This window comes from Plecotus auritus, assembly GCF_963455305.1.
Source record: "Plecotus auritus genome assembly, chromosome: 3".
NCBI lineage: Eukaryota > Metazoa > Chordata > Mammalia > Chiroptera > Vespertilionidae > Plecotus > Plecotus auritus.
Window position 1 is genome coordinate 214,835,179 of NC_137772.1, and position 23,397 is coordinate 214,858,575.

General features: G+C 44.0%; 1 protein-coding gene across 2 annotated transcripts in view; it reads left to right on the forward strand.

Annotated features, from left to right (window-relative positions):
* Positions 1-277: 277 nt before the first annotated feature.
* The window catches only part of LOC308243576 (overexpressed in colon carcinoma 1 protein), a 35,863-nt gene continuing 12,743 nt past the window's right edge, over positions 278-23,397 (forward strand). The window contains exons 1-2 of one of the 2 annotated variants that reach the window (XM_080659214.1): positions 278-555; positions 13,389-13,413. In XM_080659214.1, coding sequence (XP_080515340.1) covers positions 510-555; positions 13,389-13,413 — 71 coding nt within the window. In that variant the 5' untranslated portion in view covers positions 278-509. The remainder of the gene's footprint in view (positions 556-13,388; positions 13,414-23,397) is intronic. The other variant, XM_080659213.1, reaches the window with a different exon arrangement.

Below are 23,397 nucleotides of genomic sequence, written 5' to 3' on the forward strand. Positions count from 1 at the left end.
TTTATTGGGCTCCCACTGCGCGCAAAACAAGCGTTCCCTGCCACTTCCTCTGCTCCCCACATCCTGGTGGGGAAGGGAAAGAGAAGGCAAAAAGGTTGTGCAGGGTGAGCAAGCGAGAATCCCGAGCTCCTAGGCCGTAGCCCCGCTTCCGCACCGGCCACGCCCCTCAGCCTCGCTCTAGCCCCGAAACCCAATTTAAACTCCCGCCCCCTCTTAATGACGACCAATGCCGGGTCGGGGAGCCCGTAGGAGGCTGCGTATTGGCCGGCGCGTTGTTGCCAAGGTGACGGGTGGGCCCGGCGGGGTCCCGTCAGGGCAGGGGCTAGGGTGCCCGACGGTTTCCGCCGCGCCCTGGCCCGCGCGCGTCTGCGGCGGGCGGGGCCGGCCCCCGCGCGCCCCCTGGCCCCGCGTGCCCCCGCCGCTCGGGACGCACCGCCCTCCGCCTCCGTCTCCGCCCCCAGGAGCTGCGGCCGCCGGCTGCGAGCGCCGCTTCTCGGACCAGCGGCGCGATGGGCTGCGGGAACTCCACCGCCACCAGCGCGGGCGCGGGCCCAGGTGAGCGCGGCGGGCAGCCAGGAGCCTGGGGTCGGCGACGCGGGAGGTGGTGGGGAGTCCGCAGGGCGGGCCACCTCGGCTAGCGAGGCCAGGAGAAAGGCGGCGGGGAGCCGGGGAGAGAGGGCATGCACCCCTTATGCCTGTCCCCATTTTCGGGACCGGAGCAGACTGCCCGCTTTTGGAACCGCTGAAAGCGGGGCATGTCCCCCGCGCGGGGGCGGTCACGCCTGGTCGAGGAGAGCCTGCAGGACGATCCTGCGGAGGGACCGCGGGGAGGACTGGCGGCGGGTCCCCTGCGGTGGGTGGGCTGGGCATTCTCCTGCGGGAGAGGGTTCCTAGGAGTGGTCCGTGTCCGTGCCCTGCGCGCCAACACTTGCCCCCCCCAGGTCTCGCCCCAGCCCCTCGGAACCCGGAACCCAGACGCTGCACCTGGAAAAGTGTAGCAAAGCAATTCAGGACTTTCTGATGGTGGTGCTGAGGGGATGCGAGTGGGGTTAGAATTGCAAACAGGGCTCCACAAATTCATCCGAGTCGGTCTTGATGCTTAAGACCTGCGGGCTGTTTTTGTAGGGTTTCTCTGAGAGGCTGCAGTACAGAGGAAGCTTTAGATCTGTGAGCGTTTTAATAGTAGCAGTGATCTGTTCCTAGATTTTTCATTAAAAAATAAACACATACTGAAACTTCTTTTTGACACCACTTCGTTTTGTTGATTGGCAGGCGAAGTCTAGATTTCCTCCAGTCACCCAGGTTTTTTATCAAGTGACTTACTTCCAAAATTCAACCCTTCCTTTTAACCCGGCTAGTGCCTCCCGATTTAAGAGTCTGGATCTGTTTTGAATAATACCTGCTGACCTATTTTAGTGTCCGTTAGGATTAAGAATTTGTATTTCCTTCAGCTGAGATCAATCAGATGCCTCATCCTATCCCAATCAGCAAATGTAAACAGCAATCTGATGCTGCAGTATTTCCTAGGGGATGTGTGGGTGTGGGCATGGATGCCCTGTCAATGACTTTGTGACCTTGGGCCTGTCACTTCCCTTAACTCAGATCTTGGTGGAAGATTCAGTTTAAAATCCAAGCTTTATTTGTTTATTTATTTTAAAGTTTATTTTGATGCTCATATACTGGGATCAGATATGGAAATCTGCTCAGTTAATTGGCCAAGTTTGTTTTTCCTCTTTGCTTGTCTGTGACCACACATATGGAATATTTTAAGAGAAGGTACTAAAGTATGTGGCATTCTAGTCCGAGAGCTGTGAATGAACCCAAGTAATGATTTTTTGAAAAGTTTATCTCTTGCAGGTAACCTTTATTGTCTTGAATTAAATTCCTGTCCTTATGACATGCAGAGAGAGCCACCAGGGAACAAATCTTTTGATTCATATAACAATGACATAGGTTAATTAGTGCCTTGTGCCAAGGAGGGCAAGAACAAGATTCTCACCTGAGAGTGGCCAAAGCTCTGCCTGGAAACCTGGAACAATGTCAAGGCCACATCACTCACCGTGATTTATATTCCTCCATCTATCATGCCCTGTGGCCCTATGCAATCCACTGCATGTGCACACACCCTACTTTACAAAAGGCTTAAGGACAATTATCCACATAAGACAAAAAATTTGGCCGAGTGGGTGTGGCTCAGTAGTTGAGCATGGATTCCTGAAGCAGGAGGTCAAGGTTGGATTCCCAATCAGGGCACATTGCTGGGTTTGGGCTTCAATCCCCAGTAGGGGGCGTGCAAGAGGCAGCTGATCAGTGATTCTCATCATTGATGTTTCTATCTCTCCCTCCCTTCCTCTCTCTCTAAAATCAATAAAAACATTAAAAATAGTAAAAAAATGATAGAATGCTTTGTAACATTTCCTGTAAGGCGGAGCCAGTTGAGTTCATCTACATTTTTATTACTGAACTGCTTATCCAGTGTGAGGATAGAGGGAGGAGTCCCATGGTTAAGTCAGAGTAATAATAAGGTAGCTTTGAAATGGTAATGTAAGAAAATGGGAAAAAGATGATTCTCCTTACACATATCTGGTTGATCACCACCCTCCCCGCTCCCCAGGAGCACATTCCTTCTTACATAAAGGGAGGTATAGTTATGCTGGAAAAACTCATGTTGTCTTAATGAGTAGCCTTACTTTTGTTTATGATTGACAGCTCATGCAAGAGTATGTTCGTCTCTCCTGTAGCTTGCTCTTTGCTAGAAATTACTTCATGTTCAGGGAAGAGCAAGATAGCAAGTGCAGACTGTGAAACATTGAGAAGAAAACATCATGAACAGGGAGTTATTGCATCACCTCTTTGAGGGACCTGCCCTTATCTTTGAGAAGTCATTCTCCAAACATTTCCCTGCTGAGTCCAGCTGGCGCACTTGGGGATTTGGTCATTGTTATTTTGAAATTTTCTGTTAGCTGGTGGTATGACTTTAGTTTCAGAAAGGACATGCATCAGGAAGAGAGATGGCAGGTCAAACAAAACCAAACCAGAGTGCAATGGTACTTCAGTTCTTTCTGTTGTGAGCTTAGACATTAGTATCAAATATGCTATCGACTGAGCTGCAAACTTGTAGTACGGAACCCAAGCACAATGAAATGCATTACATAGATGTTGTCCCTGAAATGTCCAGGATCATACAATTCAATAGCCTTATGTAAGCAACAACAACAAAAAAGTGCAGAGAGAGATGGTGGGAAGGATGCTGAGCTTGAGCCTGGAGAGTGCGGGTTAAGCTTGACGTTGGCACTGTGCTGGTTGTGTTACGATGGCTGTTTCATTTCACTTGTTTTTTGAGTTCCTGATTGAAAGCACTCTGTACTGTAATTATTATAGAGTAGTGGAATATTACCATGTTGAAGGTGAAATGGTTTTCCCTGAATATTTTTCTGTAAGAATATGGCAAATCCACTTTCAGAGGAAGCACTACACACTCTACTAATGCTCCCGAACTGGAACTCTCCATGATAAGCCCTGTTTTTCTCCCTACTCGACCCAGGGAAAGCTGGTCATTGTTTCTCCTTCCCCCGAGCTATCGGACAACGGCCTTCCTTGGCTTTTGTCTGGTGGAATTGGTTAATATGACACATTGGTATTTAGTAGTGTACTTGAGAAAATTTGATTCTGTATGTCCGCTGTGTGGAGAAACGGAGAGGCAGTAAAATGGTCAACGGCCAGAAGAAATCAGCCCCTAGGTCCGTCAGGCCCTAGATCATCCCGGTGAGATTTCCTTCACAGGAGATTTCTAACCGCAAACGTAAACCCACCCTTCAAATGTGCAGAGCACTGCCCTGTGCTGGGAACTTAGGGCAGGGGCAGGGCAGCCAACAATGATGGTTGTACAATGAAGTCAAACTTCCTTGCTCTTGAGAAGTTAATAGACTAGGTAGGAAGATTAACGATTAGAGATCAATTGCAAAGCCAATAGACTACCAGGGGTCCTCAATCTTTTTAAACAGGGGGCCAGTTCACTGTCCCTCAGACCGTTGGAGGGCTGGACTATAGTTTTTTTAAAAAAACTATGAACAAATTCCTATGCGCACTGCGGGCCCGGGACGAATCGGCTGCTAAGCAGGATAGGCAGCGGCACCCCGCGGGCCGTATAAATGTCCTCGGTGGGCCGCATGTGGCTCGCGGGCGGTAGTTTGAGGACGCCTGGACTACACATTGAACCTCCACGTGGCCAGGACATGTTGAATAATACAGTTCCATCTGGGAGGAGTTCAGCTATCAGTCTAGATGGGATCATGGGAGCCATTTAGTTTTAGTACCTTTTTATTCCTCTCAATGGAGGAATTTGATTTTCCCCTCCTGAGAGCTATAGTGGGAGGACTTGTATTTTCCACTCAGTGAAGATTCAGTACATTTTCCTGCATTGTCTATAGTCTAGACCCATGGTCGGCAAACTGCGGCTCGCGAGCCACATGCGGCTCTTTGGCCCCTTGAGTGTGGCTCTTCCACAAAATACCACGGCCTGGGCGAGTCTATTTTGAAGAAGTGGCGTTAGAAGAAGTTTAAGTTTAAAAAATTTGGCTCTCGAGCCAAAACCGGTTTGGCTCAGTGGATAGAGCGTCAGCCTGCGGACTGAAAGGTCCCAGGTTCGATTCTGGTCAAGGGCATGTAACTTGGTTGCGGGCACATCCCCAGTGGGAGGTGTGCAAGAGGCAGCTGATCGATGTTTCTCTCTCATAGATGTTTCTGACTATCTATCCCTCTTCCTTCCTCTCTGTAAAAAATCAATAAAATATATATTTAAAAAAAAAATTTGGCTCTCGAAAGAAATTTCAATCATTGTACTGTTGATATTTGGCTCTGTTGACTAACGAGTTTGCCGACCACTTACTCTAGACCCTAACCTATAGAGAAACATCTGGATTAAATAGTCCATTTTTAAAGGGTAACATTTACTATAAGGCAGGGAACTTTTGCTCTCACTGTGTTTCTCTGTCGCCCACCCCCACCTCTCTGCCTCAGCCATCAGATTCTCTATACCTTTGTTTTTCTTTGAACATATTCCCTAACCAGGTAGAGAAATGAGCAAGCCTGCATTTGAGCTAATGATTTATAACAACTCAGCCCTTCCCTCTTATATAATTATACACATAGATTGTTAAGCGAGTCTGTAGTGTAAACCAGGAAGTCCCTTAAAAGTTTGGATGATTCCAAGTATCTACAATAGCCCATTTCCATGCAGACTAAGGCTGTAGAAATTGTTGGCAGTAACAGTTATTTCAGAAGTATTCTACTCTTGGTAGTTGATTGAATTGATTAGTTGTAGTTTTTCTTTCTTTTTAAAATAAATATATTTTTATTGATTTCAGAGAGGAAAGGAGAGGGGGAGAGAGAAACATCAATGATGAGAGAATCATTGATCGGCTGCCTCTTGCGCACCCCCTACTGGGGATTGAGTCTGCAACCTGGGCATGTGCCCTTGATTGGAATCAAACCTGGGACCTTTCAGTCTGCAGGCCGACTCTCTATCCTCTGAGCCAAACCGGCTAGGGCTAGTTGCAGTTTTTCTACCAGAGGTATGTGACTGGCAACTACCTAACCATAACTTTACGGGCAGTTGATTATCAGAATGTTTCTACCATGGTTCTTCCGCTGGTTATATAACCAGAGTCTGAGGAGGAAGAGGAGGCGTTTAATGATTATTTATTCCATTTTATCAGTGTCCCCAGGGAGTTAATATAATTCCCTTGGGTCCAGTTATTTAGATTAGTTATCCTCATCTCCAATTAGTTAATTTCATTCTCCTTTGGTGTAGCTGTACAGCCCAACCTTAACATATATCTAGAAATGCTTTGGTAGTATTGAAATGCTGCCCCTGTGCTTAGTTAGCATTAGTCCAGGCTGAATAGTGGTGGAAATACTATACAGTTTTGTTGATATCATCAAGAAGTCCTCTTATCGTATGGTGCTCAGCTCACTTAGGCCCCAGCCCCACCATCCTCCTTTCTTTTCTTAAATCTGCTGAACTCGCTTGTTTTCTCTCTGAAAGAGTCTCTGCTGGAGAGCTGATATTTATTGTCTCTTGTGTTCAGATGCAGGCCTTGGGAGAGCCTCCTGCATCCTGTTCATAGTTGTTCCCTCAGCCTTTAGACCAGGGGTGGGGTGGGGAACCTTTTTCTGCCAAGGGCCCTTTGCATATTTATAGCATCATTCATGGGCCATACAAAATTACCAACTTAAAAATTAGCCTGCTATATTTGGTCAGACATTTAATTAACTCACCCCTCATGCCTTGGCAGGACCAGACCAAATGATTTCGGGAACCTTTATACGGCCCTCGGGCCCGATGTTCCCCACCCCTGCTCCAGACCAACAAACAAACTTTCAAAGGAATTTTTTAAACCTCAAAAATTTGTTGTTATCAAATGAATGAGTATATGGCGGGGGGGGGAGAGATGATGCAAAATTAAGTCCTAAAATGTATAGGGACACTGTGACAGATATAGCCATTGAGAGAACAAAATAGAATGTTTGGGAGGCCTCCTTGGAAGAAATTGGACTTAGGTGACTTTGAAGAATAGGTAAGAATTGGAATAGCAGGAACAAAAACAAGGGCATTTTTAATGCTGTATGAAATCAGAGGGACGGAGATGGGCCTGGTGCATTTCAAGGCAGTGAGAAGTCTGGCCTGCCTGGCTTTAGTAGTGATATTGATTACAGGGAGTTTGGAAGGAGGTAAAAAAAAAGTGGTCAGGATGGGGGTGAGGAGGACAGAGAGGCTTTTTCCGTTTTATCATAGCAAATCCTGCTTTCATCATTGATCAGCTGCAGGGCCTTGGGCAACTCGCTTAAACTGTTGGTAGCTTAGTTTCCTTAACTATAAAATGGGGGAGTAACTATGGAACAGAGTCAAGATGAACAGAGTTAATGTATGCAAAGTGCTTTGTATATTGTTAAGTACTCAAATGCTATTTATTTATTTTTTATTTTTTAAATATATTTTATTGATTTTTTACAGAGAGGAAGGGAGAGGGATAGAGAGTTAGAAACATTGATGAGAGAGAAACATCAATCAGCTGCCTCCTGCACACCTCTCACTGGGGATGTGCCCGCAACCAAGGTACATGCCCTTGACCGGAATTGAACCTGGGACCCTTGAGTCCACAGGCCGACACTCTATCCACTGAGCCAAACCGGTTAGGGCTCAAATGCTATTTATTAATATAGGGAAAGACATTCACAGCTGGTGTAGAAAGAGAGAGTGAGCATATAGGGTGACATAAATTAAAGCTGTTCTCTGGGATCAGTGCAGTGAGGAGGGTCTGGGGTGTTGGAGGTGTTGATGCCAGTTGATGCCAGAGACCCCTGGAGGACAGACAGCCAGGCTGAGGGTAGACTTTCTGTCAGGGAGGAAGGAGGAAGGGGAAGTAAAAATGAACCCAAACTGTTAAAGTCTGGGAACTGGAAGGAGATGCTACTTACTACCTCTAAAGGGGAGGTAGGAAGAGGTAGGTGATCAATATCCTCTCAGATGTACCTCCTTTCAAGTGATGGTGAACAACAAGAGATGTGGAAATACCTCGCTCAGGCATCACTACTGGACCATCACAAGCAGGAAGTTCACTTGTTCCATTCCCCAGAATTGACCTTGAAGTCACGTGAATGGTTCATAAAGGTGACCTAAGTAAATTATTCAGTTCTGCTATGAGCCACTTCTAGCTCACCATAGACATGGCTTAAATTATAGCAGCTAAATGTCAATTCGTTACCTTAGATCCGTACTTACATGACTGCCTTTCTTTATTAATTTTACCTACCTAAGGTGTGACTACTCAGGAAAACTTGTAAGCAAGAGATTTTCTGTAAGCGCTTCTACATTCATTAACATAATTTTGTATTTCCAGGACCCATTGACCTGAATGTTTTTTCTCCATTGAAGAATTGAATCTGTGTCTTTGGTTGGCTTCTTGAAAAATAAACATTGCTTTGGATGAACTGAAGAGCTGTTGTTCTACTTCTTTGGGCCAAACTGAGACTATGACATAGTTTTAGAACTATTGTGGGTCAGAGGAGACCTAGCAAGCTGTCAGAACTAAAGAGAATTTTGTTTGTTTTTCTGTAGTCATGTTCTGCAGTTCTCAGAGGGGCTCTTTTATAAAGCAAATAAAGATTAAAACATTCCTGCATATTTTTATTATTTCCCATAGGAACCATCAGCATTTTATGTTTCTGATAATTTATGGTGAAAGAAGACATAAATCTTTAGTACTTTTTAGAAATTCTTTATGTATATAATTTTAGTTTTTGGTGTATGTGTTTAAATGATCACCACTTAGTATGAAAAAAGAAATATGATTTAATGAAATATAATTTAACAGTTCATTTACTCGTGTGAATATTTCCAGTATATTACATCAACTTTATAAAATGCATATAGAGTAGTGATGAAAAAAGGCATTAATTAGACTACCTTTCCAAAAGTAAAAATGTATGTGATCTTTCTTTTACAAAGATAAGTTATTTTCTTTGTATTAGAACTAGGCATGTGTGAGGAACTCATAACAATAAGTATATGAATCTGAAAAATAATAAAAACATACTGGGAAGTATAGCTCACTCTTCTTAACTTGTAAGACTGGATTAGGTTGAAAAGGGACATGTGTCTATAGGAACCAAGATGAAAATTACTGAACTTATGTTGTATCTTGCAGCTGGCTTGCTTCATTCTTCATTAGGAATAAATTTTTGTCTCTGTTTGCCAAGTTATATAAAATTTAATTCTCCCTCAAATACTAACTTTGCTACATATTTCTGTTCAAAAGAGAATTTCTGTTTTGCAAGGAGTGGGGCGGACAGCGATAAGAAGGGTTAGGAGGTTGAATGATAACCTAAAAGGTTATGTCCATGTCCTAATCCTTCAATGTGTGAATGCTCTCTTATTTGGAAAAAGGACCTTTGAGATGTAATTAAGTTAAAGATTTTGAGATGAGAAGGTCATCTTAGGTTATCTGGGTAGGCTCTATATCCAGTGATCCGTGTTCTTATGAGAAACTGAAGAGGAGAAGACAGAGAGAGGAGAAGGTGGTATGAGTACGAGCAGAGTAAAGTGGCCTCAGCTGAAGAAGAAGGTCAATGTCGAGGAATGCTCACGGCCACAGATGCCAAGAGGCAGGGATGGAATCTGCCCTGTGGCCCCAGGGGGGAGTGTGGACCTGATACCTTGATTTTGTCTGGCCTCCCGAACTTCGAGAGCATAACCAGTGACCACCCAGTTTGTGGTGATCTGTTACAGCAACCATAGGAAGCTAACACAGGAGGTTTCTCTGCGGCCGTTTGGGAATGGGACCAGATTAGAATATAAGAAAATATCGTTAAAAACTCTGTACCTGGAATGTAAATAATTACTGGTTGAAGTACATACAGCACAATTCCATCCTGGTCTGATTCCTAAAGCACTTCAAGGTGCTTCAGAGTCTCATTTAGTAGGAGACCAAATTTTTATAAAATATTTTGTAAAACCTGAAGAATACCTGAGAGGTTTTTTTCCTCCTGATACCACCCAGTTCTCTGCTTCCCCGACACCAGCTGGGTGTCCTACAATTCAAGTCCGGTCTGACACTAACTCCACGCAGTGTCGGTTGCCACAGGTTTAAGGGCTCGGTGCCACCAGATGCCCAGTCACAAGCATTGTGTCCCCAGGTTACTTGCACTTTTGGGGGGATATCCACAGCACCATCCTCAGATTTTATAATTTGTTAGAAAGGCTCTCTGAACTCAAAGGTTTTTTACTTTCCAGTTTAAATTTACTGGTTTATTGTAACCATGTACAATTACTTTTTGTCACTGGAACTGCATGTGATAGATACTTTTATGAAAGCAAACCTCCCGCTCTTCTACTTTTTAGGAAGGTATTTAAAATTATGGTGATCATTTACACAGTTGGAAAATAGTCATTAACTCTTTTTTTTTTTTTTTTTTTTTTTTAGTCATTAACTCTTTGACCCACAACAACGAATGGTCTGTTTGTTTTTGTGGTGCTTTTATTCCACAAGAAACATTGCTACCTTGTTTCACCTCTATTTCTCCTAAGGCCATTATGTTAATACACCAAGGCTACATTTAAAAAGTAGAGTCATTTTGGCAGGAAATGAAGTGGCGCTAACAGGGATGATTGCTCTGTCCCTGGGGCCTGGAAAGAGGTGGACAACCACTATAAATATTTGTTTAATAAATGACAAATCACAGGAACCATACACACAATAGTTCTAACCAAAGTACTTTTTGCATAAATTAGAGACCTTCGTCTAGTTAAGGATGATCAATATTTTGGTGAAGTGTGATTAAAATGTTGCAGTGAGGGAAATGATATATATTCTTATAAATATAATAATTTTATGATTTCATACTTTTGCTGAACAAAGATATTTCACATTTTATATTCCTAGATATTCTGAGAGTTTTGCTGGGGGTTTCCAACAATTGCTAATTTTCCCCAATGATTAAAATTTTTTTTTTTTTTTTTTTTTTTTACTGAGAAGTTGTGTGTCGGGGGATCATGTTCTACCTGCCCTTGTAAACTTAAAATACCCTGTTACCTTGCACATTTTCTTCCCTTAATAAAAACAGAGCACATATTACAATTATATGTGTGCCCTTGAAGTAGTGTTCCAGACTTCTTGGCCCTTCTCTCCATTCTTAAATAGATGGTGATGTAAATAAGGGACATTTGAGAACAAAGACATGATCTCTGACTTCCTTTGGGGAGGTAACTCCAGGCCTCTGCCTTGGCCTGCTGGGATGGGAGATGGTGAATCCAGCTGGGAAGAGGCCCCTGGGTGTCCGGAGCCGGTGCAATCTAGGTGAAGTGGATGGAGGGTTCCTGGTGGCTGATTAAAATAAGTGCTGATTAGACAACATGGTGCTGTTTTGAAACTAATTTCACACACATTATTGAGCTGTCTTCTCAGGGGCCTTTATCCACCTGGCGTTAGAAACTGAAGCACAGTGATTTATTGGCTGTAAGACAAATATTGGAACAAGGACTTGACTGGGGCCTTCTGCCTTCCGATCCCATGGTGTTCTTTTCCTGCCACCCTGCTGCCCCTGCTGAGATGGAGGGGGTGGCATCTGTCCCCTCCTTTTTCCCTGTGGGTTGTACTAGGTGGCCCTTCATTGCAGAATGGACTCACGGTCCACAGGATGGTCTCGGCTTTCTTTTCCCGGTAACACTTCACAGAATCAAGTTGCTGATACATTTGTTTCTCCCTTTTCTTGACCACACCAAACCCCTCAATTCCCTATCCTTTTCCATGCAAATAAAAATGAGAAAATAAGGGTATTATTTTAATTCTGGACTGTCTTCCAGATTCTCATACTTGTTTTGACTTTGAAATAAAATGTTCATTTTCATGGGTTTTTGGTGGCACTAATCCTTTATTTTTTCTCTCTCAAGTTACACTGCTGTTGGCAGTGTTTCTTATGTTAAGATTTTTTTAAAGTTTTTTGATTTTTTTTGGTTTTATGATCTCAGATGCAAAAGCACTTTTTATTTATATAAATGATAGTTGTGGCACAGAAATATTACCCTTCCCTGAAGGAAGGAACTACGTTTGTAATAAAATTTAGGTTTGGTCAAAGCCTTAAAAGTATTTGTTTGAGACAGTCTTGATTATCTGTGTGCTCCACAGGGAGTTTGCAGCAGGATGATCCTAAATTAGTATCCCCAGGGCACAGTTCTTGCAGTCCCGGCAATAACTTTCCCTGCAGACTCGCTTGCTTACTCTGTAGCACATCTTCCTTTATTTTGATACTGGAGGCTCTGTGTACAAATTTGTGCACAGGTTGGGTCCAGCCAGCCCGCCCTGATTGGGGATGGGGAGAAGGGCTGCGGGCAGTTGACAGGCCAGCCCTGCCCCCTGATGGGGGTGTAGGGGGCCTTCAGGGCAGGGCCAGCCGGGGGGAGGGGCTGCTGGTGGTTGGCAGGCCAGCCCTGCCCCGGATCAGGGTGGTGGTGGGGGGCCGATTGGGGGCAAGGCTGGCTGGAGGAAGGGGCCACAAGAGGTTGGTCGGCTGGCCCCTGCCCCCTATCGGGGTGGGGGGGCCTTCAGGGCAGGGCTGGCTGGGGGGAGGGGCTGTGGGTGGTTGGCCGGCCCCACCTCATGGTTGAACTCCCTGTTGAACTCCCAGCCTAACTCCCAGTCGAGGGGACAATTTACATATTAGCCTTTTATTATCTATGATTTCTGTGACTTGTGCAGAAGTTACTTTAATTTCCATTTCATAGATAGGGAAATCGAAATATTAAGTGGAATGTGACTGTTAATAATAACAACTGAGCTATTTTTATGGCCAGACTTTGTGCTATGTTTACATGTATAGTTTTTTTGTTTTTAATCTTCATAACCTTTGAGGAAGATACTCATTTGACACATGAGGGAAGTGAGGTTTTGAGAGGTTGAAGGACACTGGCTGTTATGTGGATCGTAAAGTTGGAACCAAGCTCTGTGTCGCTAGGTAAGGATACTAGGAGAAGGAAGTGTGGAGACTATGTTGTGGGCAGAGAGCCTGTGATGAGTGATAAGACTGGGGTCCAGAAGAGATGGGTTGTTTCTGGCATGTCAGTGGGAAGCAGAAACGAGAGGGCCCCATGGCAAGTTACAAATGTATTTGACTCCTCTGGAGCTGGGCTGGTGTCCTTGACCCTTCCTCCTTCACGTAGGACGTCACCTTCTTTGTGGCTCCTGACTTTGCTTTACTTTGTGACTAGTGCAGAGTGTGACATATCACAATGCCAGATAGACACCCGCTTACAAGGGCTGTGGCTTAGAAAAGAAAGTATTTCTCGCCCTGACCGGTTTGGCTCACAGGATAGAGCGTCGGCCTGCGGACTCAAGGGTCCCAGGTTTGATTCCGGTCAAGGGCATGTACCTTGGTTGTGGGCACATCCCCAGTAGGGAGTGTGCAGGAGGCAGCTGATAGATGTTTCTCTCTCATTGATGTTTCTAACTCTCTATCCCTCTCCCTTCCTCCCTGTAAAAAACTCAATAAAATATATTTAAAAAAAAAGAAAATATTTCTCAAATCCATCTGTTTCTTTCTCTGTAAAACGAGAAGATGGGATTAGGTGATCTGTAAAATCCCTTCAGAACCACCACCTTGTAATATATAGGAATTGTTAAACATGGGCAGAATAAATTCTAAATTTAGGATTTGAATTTTATGATTGTCTTGTCCTCCTTTTCCTGAAATAATTGGTTAAAACACCATATTCTCAAGTCGTCTCATAGAATATTATTTTATTTGGGTATTGAGCTTAAATTCTTTTGTGGGGGGCTGAAAATTTTTGTGGCAATACTATCTCACTAATACAAACCTTTCCCCCCTCCCCCTAGGCCCTGCAGGAGCGGCTAAAGATGTGTAAGTATTTAATATTATGATTTGCTAAACTCTTTCTAAGGAACACACTCATTTCCTCATTTCATGATTATGACCTTTAGATATATGTAGGTATGGCCGAAGAGACACGGAAATACTTTCTGTACTATGTACAAATCAAGATTATAATTTGGTTTGTGACTAAAGTGCTGTTTGAAGAATGTGATTGTAACTTTTTTCCCCCCATAGATTTTTTTAAAAATTGATTTTTAGGAAGAGAGGGAGAGGGAGAGAGAGATAGAAACATCAATGATGAGAGAGAATCACTGATAGATCGGCTGCCTCCTGCATTCCCACTGCTGGGGATTGAGCCGCAACCCAGGCATGTGTCCTGACCAGGAATTGAACCGTGACCTTCTGGTTCATAGGTTGATGCTCAACCACCTAGCTACACTGGCTGGCAGAAAAGTTAAAAGAGAAAAAAATCAGCTGTTATTCTGCCACCAGAGACAACCATCATTAATAGTTTACACTATTCCATTTTTTTCTAATTCTGCCTGATTGTGTGTATGTCTCATCTTGTTCATTGAAGTCTGTTACTCTTTTATTTAATTTTTGCACGGAGGATATGTAGTTGTACTTTTAGGCTAAAGGGTTGAAACCAGTCAGAAAAGCTGAGGTTGGTTTGGGGAGGGAGTTATCTGTGGTGAGGGAGAAAATAATTGATGGAAATAGGTGTTAGAACAGGCGACAAGGATTAAAAATATAGATTAACCTTAGAAACTCAAGATAAGGAAGAATGCATGGGTGAAGATATATGAAATTTAATCGCCTTAAGACAGACTCGCATGCATATCCGGGAGTGAGCCTTCCCTTTTCTCTCTCCCTCTGTCTCTTTAAAATTAAATCACAGTGCAGTAACATGCAGAACAAAACAGACGTGGCTTCAGTGTGATGACATTTGGCTGCTTTCACAAACCTGCAAAGATCAGCCATGCTTTTTTAAATTGCAGTGAATGATCTTAGCTCGTTGGCACAAACAGGTTGTGTTGGGATATTTTTGGTTGGAGATGGCAGAACCCCAGCTTAAACTGGCTTAAACAAACAAACAAAAAGGAATTTATTGGCACGTGTAACGGAAAAGCTCCAGGGGTTTGGCCTAATCATCTGGGTTCAGGTAATCCAATGACAGGAACGAACGCTCTCATCTCGGCCTTCCTGTTTTTGGCTCCATGCTTAGGCAGCTTTCCCCAGGTGGTGATGGAGATGCCAGTTTATATCTTATCAGCTTAATGATTCCTGTGGGGAAAGGGCTTCTCTTTCCTTGTGGTTTGATTAAACGTTCTAGGGTGAGGCTCTCCCTGGCCAGGACTGGGGTTCTGTGCCTCTTTCTGAAATAGTCAGTGGGCCAGGGAATGTGAGCTTCTCATTGGCCAGGCCTAGGTCATGTGCCCATTGCTGCAGCCAATCAGTGCCATTAGCTCTATATGGCCAAAAAGTGGGAGAGTGGTTCCCACTCCAAAGAAAAATTGGGATGCTGTTACCAGAATGGGGGCAATTACATCTGGGCAGGCAGAAACAAAGCATGTTCTCCATGTAGGCCAATTTTCATGTTATTAAAAAAAACCAAAAAACTCAAGTTAAAATTTTAAGCAGTAGTTATAATATGTTTCAAATAAGAAATGCTATTAAACAAGTTGACTCAGACTTAGTAGTTGCTGTTAAAAGTAAAAGACCATAGCCATTCACTGTAAGCAAGATAACTCAAGTGCTTCTTTCACTTAAAACTTTAAAGTGACATTTCATTAAGAATCCTTTCTTGACAAAGCAATTTTATTCTTATGGAAGGTGGCAGCTGGAGAGAAAATTATCTTGGAATGAGTTAACATAAAACAGGCTGAAGCTCTGTCTTTTTAAAAAAATGAAATTATGAATCTCCAGTCTTGAGTTTCCTTGGAATCCTTTATTAATTTCTGTATCTAAAGCACTTATATCAGCTCTCTATTCCTTGTTACAAACCTGAGGGTGTCTGATGGACCCATCCTCTGTGAAGTAGTGGGCAGGGTGTGGAGGATGGGGCAGGGATAGCATTGGAAAAGCATGCATTGGGGGAGCAAAGAGACCTGCTGCCATTTACTAGCTGTGTGAGGCTGTGTCCTTAGTATTCTTATCTGCAAAATTGGAATAGCACTAACTGTGCAGGGTAGCCATCTTCATTATTACCATCATCCTCTGCAGTCAGTAGCTCATTAATGCCGGACGTTGGGCGACATTTAACGCCAGTGGTCTTGATCCGGCATCTAGAAGGATTCTGGAATCTGGAGAAGGGCTGTGCGTAGATTAAATAAGAGTCCAGAGACGAAAGATAATTTTGAAAGGCATTGGGGGTCAGAGGAGCCTAGCTAAAGGAGCTAAGTTCTCCTTGTCTCAGGACCCCTTGCTTTTTATTAACACAATTTGTCCTAAGGCAAGGTGGAGATATACACTTCAAAGGGCAGGGTTTTGTCTTACAGAGTCCATTGTCAGAATGGGGAATAGCCTACAGCTGTTCAGGTGTTTGGCCAGTAGGAGGCAATAACATGTAGATTAAGATGCGCTGAGTTGTCTGGCATTAAACAATCATCCTTTTCAGGTTTGGAGAAATGCCTTTAGCCATTCCCAACAGGTGATAACATATGTGACTCAGCCCTTGTTGAGTCCCCAAGTTCCACCAACCTTTTGATGAAACTCTTGCAATTATGACATGCTGGAATTGGCTACCGGCAGTGTGAGGCTGTGTCCTTAGTATTCTTATCTGCAAAATTGGAATAGCATTAACTGTGCAGGGTGGCCATCTTCATCATTACCATCATCCTCTGCAGTTAGTAGCTCCTCTTGATTGAGGCCTGTGAGCTATATAGCGACTCTAGCACTTCAGGTATATTATCTCATTCCATACCCATGGCAGGCTGATGGGGACAATAATGCTATTTCATTTTGCAAATGAGGAATGAGGCAGAGAGTGCTTAACTAACTGCTCAAGGGTTATGATGGTTATTGGTACAGTAGATTCTGTGTCCTAGTATAATACTTGGCATATGCCTTGCTGCCCCTGTAAATGCTAGAGAAGGATTGGGTGGTTTAAGTGTTGTTGAAAAGATTTAGCAGAGCCTCTGTCATGAATACCTGATGGCAGAAGACCCATTGCCTTGAGGGCCTTGCCTTCATAGAAATCACACAGTCCCAGTGGTGTCCATCCATACACGGTTAGGTTTTCCTTGGGTAGGACCCAGCGGAATATGATCTTGAAGAGATAAAGTAGATGGGTGGCTTCCTCTAGGGATAAAGACCAGCAAGTGTTGCTGAAATGCTTGACTACAAGGCATGGGCTAGAGAGAGGGTGGGGACACCCATGGGGGCTGATGCATGGTGTGTGTGTGTGTGTGTGTGTGTGTGTGTGTGTGTGTATGGAGGTGAAGTTGCAACAAGACAGCGGAGGTCTTGGGACTGGGAACAGCGGAAGGAAGACTTTCCCCCCCTTAGGGAGTGGGATTTTCTCCTCTGAAATGTCAGAGGTGAAGTAGTTCCAGGAACTAAGCTCCACTGAGCAGCCGTGGGAGTAAGTTATTAGAGCAGCAATTAAAATTGTTGGGATAGAGGAAGTCAGTGAAATGTGAGGCAAGAGGTCGATTGGATGATCACGATGCTTGGAAAGAAAGCCAAGGTCTTCAGTGCTTTGGGGCTGTTGCAGCAGGGCTCCGCCGCCTGAGGGGAGAGGTTTTGAGTGAAGGCGGAATTGGCCCGAGTGAAAGAGCTTCGTGGGGAGGTTGGGGGAGCATGCTGGCTCCATGTCCTGTTTGGAGACTCTGGGATATTAGAAAACGAGCAGCAGATGCTCCAGGTTCTGGAAAAGTGATACCATCAGGGAAAAGCAAGGGTTCTTTATTTTTTAATTTTTATTGATTTTTTACAGAGAGGAAGGGAGAGTGATAGAGAGCTAGAAACATCGATGAGAGAGAAACATCGATCAGCTGCCTCCTGCACACCTCCTACTGGGGATGTGCCTTCAACTAAGGTACGTGCCCTTGACCGGAATCGAACCCGGGACCTTTCAGTCCGCAGGCTGACGCTCTATCCACTGAGCCAAACCGGTTAGGGCAGCAAGAGTTCTTTAGGTAAGGAGGTGGAGAGAACATTCCTGACTGACTTATGGCAAATGACATTTTCACAGCCAGTGATGAAATAACCCCAACTCCGTGTGCTTCTTAGGAGAGCAATAGAGGGGTAGGGAAATTGTAATTCAGCTCTGATCCATTAGCCCCATACAAGGAGTGAATGCTACTCAAGTTCTCCAGTAATACATTCTAGAAGAAAGAAAGGGACCGATATTGCCAAGGGGCTTATCCAAGGAATAGGTTTAAAGATGACTGTCCAAAGAAGTTTTGATATTGAGAAGAAATGAATGAGGTTTGCATATAGGCCAAAACAGTTCATGATAAAACATTAATTCAATCCTAAATCAAATGTAATTGCTTGGTAGACTTGATCAGAAGCACCCTAAAAAGCAGGAGCCATCATAAAAACATTATAAAGAAAGTTAAATAATTATACTTTATCTGGAGAACTGTGGTGTTTACTGGAAGTCAATATTGTCAATTAATAAACTTATTCCAAAAGATTACAATGAATGATAACTAAAAGAAGATAGTTAGCTATGTTCAAAGTCTGCAGAGGCTTCCATATTAAATTTTTACTGTTTACAAATCAAACTAAGTTAATGGCACTGCAAATATGGAAAAAGAAAAGACTGTAGGCTGGGTTTCAGCTTCTTAGATCATTGCTAATAAGAATAGCTCTAGATTTAGAATATTTTTCTTGATGAATAAAAAAATCTCTCCCTCCCCCCCCCCCCCCCTCTCTCTCTCTCTCTCTCTCTCTCTCTCTCTCTCTTTCATAACTATGTTAGGTCTGGAAAGCTAGGGAAGTGAGAACTTTGTGCATTTTAAGGCAGGCTATAGCCAGGATGAGTTAGGAGATGCGTATTGGATGTGGGGAGGGACTTCTAACATTTGTCATCTGTATTTGTTCCTGAGAGTGCACACAATGGATCCGTGCCATGGTTCCATTATTTTACTTTTGAAACCCTTTTTAAGGTCACTTCAGATAGCTCTTTTACTAGTATATAACGCAGAAACTAAGCAAATAAGTGAAGAAAACATTCTGACTATCATGTATTACTGAGGAAGACGAAAGTAGTGGTTTATATTTGATACTAGAGGCCCAGCACGCACGAAATCGTGCTCGTAGCTCGCTTCCGCTTGCCTGAGCTGGCTGCCCCACCCATCGCCGCTCGTAGCTCGCACCCTGCCCCGCAAGGCGTCACGGCCACAGGCCTTTTATTAGTATAGATAGTAACTCTGGATAAAGTTTCTTTCTTTTTAAATTTTTTTGTTTTTGTTAATCCTCACCCTAGGATATTTTTCCATTGATTTTTAGAGAGAGTGGAAGGGAGAAACATCCATGTGAGAGAGATACTTTGATTGGTTGCCTCCTGCACACACCCTACCAAGGCCAGGGAGCCTGTAACCAAGGTACATGTTCTTGATTAGAATCGAGCCCAGGACCCTTAAGTCCACAGGCCAACGCTCTATCTACTAAGCCAAACCGGCTAGGGCTCCTTCCTTCCTTCCTTCCTTCCTTCCTTCCTTCCTTCCTTCCTTCCTCCCTCCCTCCCTCCCTCCCTCCCTCCCTTCCTCCCTCTCTCCCTTTCTTTCTCTCTCTCCTCCCTCCCTCCCTCCCTCCCTCCCTCCCTCCCTCCCTCCCTCCCTCCCTCCCTCCCTCCTTCCCTTCCTTCCTTCCTTCCTTCCTTCCTTCCTTCCTTCCTTCCTTCCTTCCTTCCTTCCTTCTTTTCCTCACCCAAGGATAAGTTTTACATTGATTCTAGAGAGAGGACAGGAGAGGGAGAGGGAGAGGGAGAGAGAAACATGCACCCGACAGGGGATCAAACTTGAAATCTCAGTATGTGCCCTGACCCGGAATCGAACCTGCAGCGTTTTTGGTGTATGGGACATACCAACTGAGCCACCCAGTCAGGGCTGGATAAGGTTTCTTTTAATTAAAGTGATAGTTATTGATAAGATGGAAATCATAGTGGTATAAACTGATGGAAAGATTTAGGTATTCTGTACAGATACTTGGTTTTAAATAGGAAGGCCCAGAATACAATGATAAATAGGAGAGGCAGAGAGGAAAGCCATCTTGCCCCAAAGAGCAACCACAGACACGTAACTGGTTTGGAGGCAGCCCACCTCCTGGAACCTTGACTTGAAAGAAGTCAGAGAAATTCGGTCTGTCTGGTTCGTTTAGGAAGGGTCTGCAGAGCTAGTGTGAAGCAGACAGGCATGCAGTTACCTGGAGGATCTGAGTCAGTGTAGATGTTCATTCTGAGAAGGGTTACATTAGCAAGTTCACAGGAAGTAGGCTACAGGTGTTGGTGGAAACTGAGATATAAGAAAGCAGGTTTGAAATCTGAAGTTACCCAACTGTAAGGTAATTAGTTGTGGTTGCTGATGGTTAGTTCCTTTATTTATTTATTTTTTTTCTTTTTCTGACACGCTTGTGTGAGGGCCAAGTGTTGGGCCAACTTTGGTAAGAGAGATGCCACTCAACAGTATACCACTCTGCAAGGGTCTGTCAATTTTAAAGTGTCAACTGAAGATTTATCTTTTTAACAATCTCCCAAGTGGGGGAAATATTAGTGACTAGTGGTCCACCCTCAAACATATTTATTGATGCTGTGACCAAGAATTTGAATCAGCACCTGTGAGCAGGTGATCTCACTTTAGGTCATGAGAACCACTGGGTTAACCTTGGACGTTTTTTCTCCTTGAACACCTCTCCTTTGGTAAAAGAAGCTACATTTTTGCTAACAAAAGAGACCCAGTTTTAATGAAATGACTAGTGTATTTTTTAAACCTGGTCCAAAATAGTTAATACATGTTCCATGGTTCTTAGGAAATGTTCCTTTGGCTTAAAAGGTTTTCTTTAGAAGATGGTATGTGAGCTGATGATTGAAAAGTAATTGCACTGTTACATTTTTTTTCCCAAATACTACAGCACTTTCCACAACTTTTCAAATGACATTTATGGTCAGAAAGAAAGTGCTCTCTTAATAGCGGAGAACGCAGTTTGCCATGAGGCTTTCGGTCATGCTCTCTCTGCAGCAAACATGTTTAGCATGCAAGCTTACTCTGTAGAGTAGCGGCTCACATATAACTAGAAAATGGAAGAACTCCTCCTTAACAATAAGGCAAGTCCTTTAGTACTACTTTGCTCCATTGCTCTCTGGACTATAGAAGCAAGTCTTCCTTCTAAGATTGATCCTGGGCATAGCTGTGGAATGGACGATATCGATACCCAAAACCCAGCCTTAGTTTTGGCCCTCCACTGGGGTCTATCCCTCCTCTCTCTCTCTCTCCCTCTCTCTCTTCTCTCTTTGGCACAGAGACATACATAACTGATAATAGAGATCTTGAATTTGTAACTTTAGCCAACAGGTACAATTAAACTATCCTTAAGTCTCATCCTTTCTAGACCCTTAAAATTATTCACATAGTTGGTTGCTTATGTACCTTTGAATAAATAAATAAATAAAAAAAGCCAACCTGTCTGCCTCCTTACCTCCCTTTACTCTTTACTTCGTTAGGGAGGCCAGAAGTCAAGGTGGGCTGTGACTTTCCCGTGTCATTGCATTTGGTCATTCTGTGACTCTCGATTCCAATAATTACAAGCTGCTGTTGTTCCTTGTGATTAAGCCCCTAAGGGCATTAAAACTGTGGTAAACTCAAGGGTTTCTCTGGTAGAGTTTTAGATTCAGTTCCATATTGCGGGGAGGATTTTGTGGCTGTTTAGTCCCTGGTTAGATTAGAGACAGCTGTTGTAGCCTCTTATGTTTCCTATTTTCTCTCTCAAGAGCACTAGACTGGCCCAAATTAGAACTGAGGTGAAACTAATGACAGAGAGTGGACTTTCTTTGCCATCAGGAACTTTCTGTTTTCTTGGCAGTGGCGTTGAGAAAGGGGGTAGACCAGTTGGGTGGGAGGCATGAAATTGGGGTTGGTTGCCTTGTTAGGGTGCAGTTGTCCTCCTCCAGACTTACTCTAGTCACCCATTTGCCGCTAGACCCACAAATAGAGTCAGACCCCAGTGTGCCCCAAAGGGACAAGTGCACAGTCTGACCTGGGAGGAGAGAGCTGATACACAGAATAACTGCAGGGTTTTGTAGGTTGTATGACCAGACACCTAGGGAATGTGTCTGGGAATGGATTCTAAGGGTGTGCAACCAAGAAGGAAGGAGTATCTGCTGAGTTAGCCTGGGTTTATTATCTAATGGAGATTCTAGATTTAATAACTTAGGTGCATGGCTGGGACAGTTCAGTTAACTCAGTTGATGAAACAGAATGAGCTTGCACTCTAACCGGGGAAGTTATGACAGAGCTTCCCTGGTATGACGGAGAGGAAGGGACCCAAAGGCCTAAGGAGCTAGGAATGCTGGTGTGAATTTCTGAAGTGTGACCTGCTCCGTTGCGAAACAGAATAGGGAGTATCTCCGATAAGCTCTAAGGTGGCTCCCCCCGTAAGATGGCTATGACAGTGGGAGAAACTGTCCCTGAGATGGGCTCTTAGGAGCGGAGGCCAAGTGGTGGTAGAACTTAACACGTGAGACAAGGTGGGCACACTTACTGTAATGGACAGCAGGGATGAAGAGACAGTTATAATGTTTATTCCTGGCCCTGCTGGTGTGGCTCAGTTGGCTGGGCATTGTCCCATCACTGCAAGGTTGCCAGTTCGATTTCCTGTCAGGGCATATGCCTGGGTTTTGGGCTCGATCCTGGGTAGGGGAGATACAGGAGGCAGCTGATCCATGTTTTGCTCTTACATCGATGCTTCTCTCTCTCTCTCCCCCTCATTTCCTTTCTAAAATCAATTTTAAAAATCTTAAAAAAAAATGGTTTATCCTGGAAGGCTTTTTGATCATAGCTAGTTGATCACAGTCTCCATTGGGATGAATTAGATGGACGGCCTTTTAAAAGGTTAATATTCTACCTCTCTGTATTTCTATAAGGGGAAAACTTCTGGTCTGGGAGATAGGAACCTGACTTGAATCATCACAATGGAAACTCAGTTTCTATTCGCAAAGTAATCTCTGAGCCCCTTGATTAAAGGGGAGGCCATGCTCCCTGAGGGAACATTAAATATGGCCACAGGCATGTGCTATAGATAATCCTCCATCTTCACCAAAGGGGCTCGTGTGCAACTGTGTCCAGAGCTAAAAAAAAAAGTACCTTACTTTTTAGACATTTCTAGACACTGGCTCTGAGTTTATATTAATACCAAAGTGCCATTATGGTCCACCAGTCCATGTGTGGGCCTATGGTAGTCAGGTAAAAAATGGAATTTTGGCTAATGTTCAGAATTACAGTGGGTGTAATAGTCTGCAGACCCATGCTCTGGTTATTTTCTTAGTTCTTGAATTCATGATTGGAGAAGACATATTTGGCATCTGGCTGACTCCCCACACTGGCCCTCTGGCTGGTGACGTAAGGGTCCCTTGGTAGGAAGGGCTAATCGGAAGCCAATGGGATTTCCCCTCCCTACCAGGATAATAAACAAAAGGAATACTGCATCCCTGGGGGAATTTCAGAAATTGGTGTCCTCACAAAAGACTTGAGAAAACAAAGGCATGGAGATACCTCTCCTGTCCCCATTGAACTTGCCTGTGTGGCCTGTGCAGAAGGCAAATTTATTTTACAGAGTGACTTAGGAGTATTGTAAACCTCATGAAGAGGTTCTTTCAGTTTCAGCTGCTGTTCAAGATATGGCATCTTCATTGAAAATAACCAACAGAGCCCTGGCTTCTGTTATGCACCCTTTGGCCTGGCAAATCCTTCACCTCTGAGCCAGTTTGCAAAGATTACCAGGAGCAGCTTGCTATTCCTGGCATGGCTGACAGCACACCATCAGTCTTGCCTCTGTGTCCCATCCTCT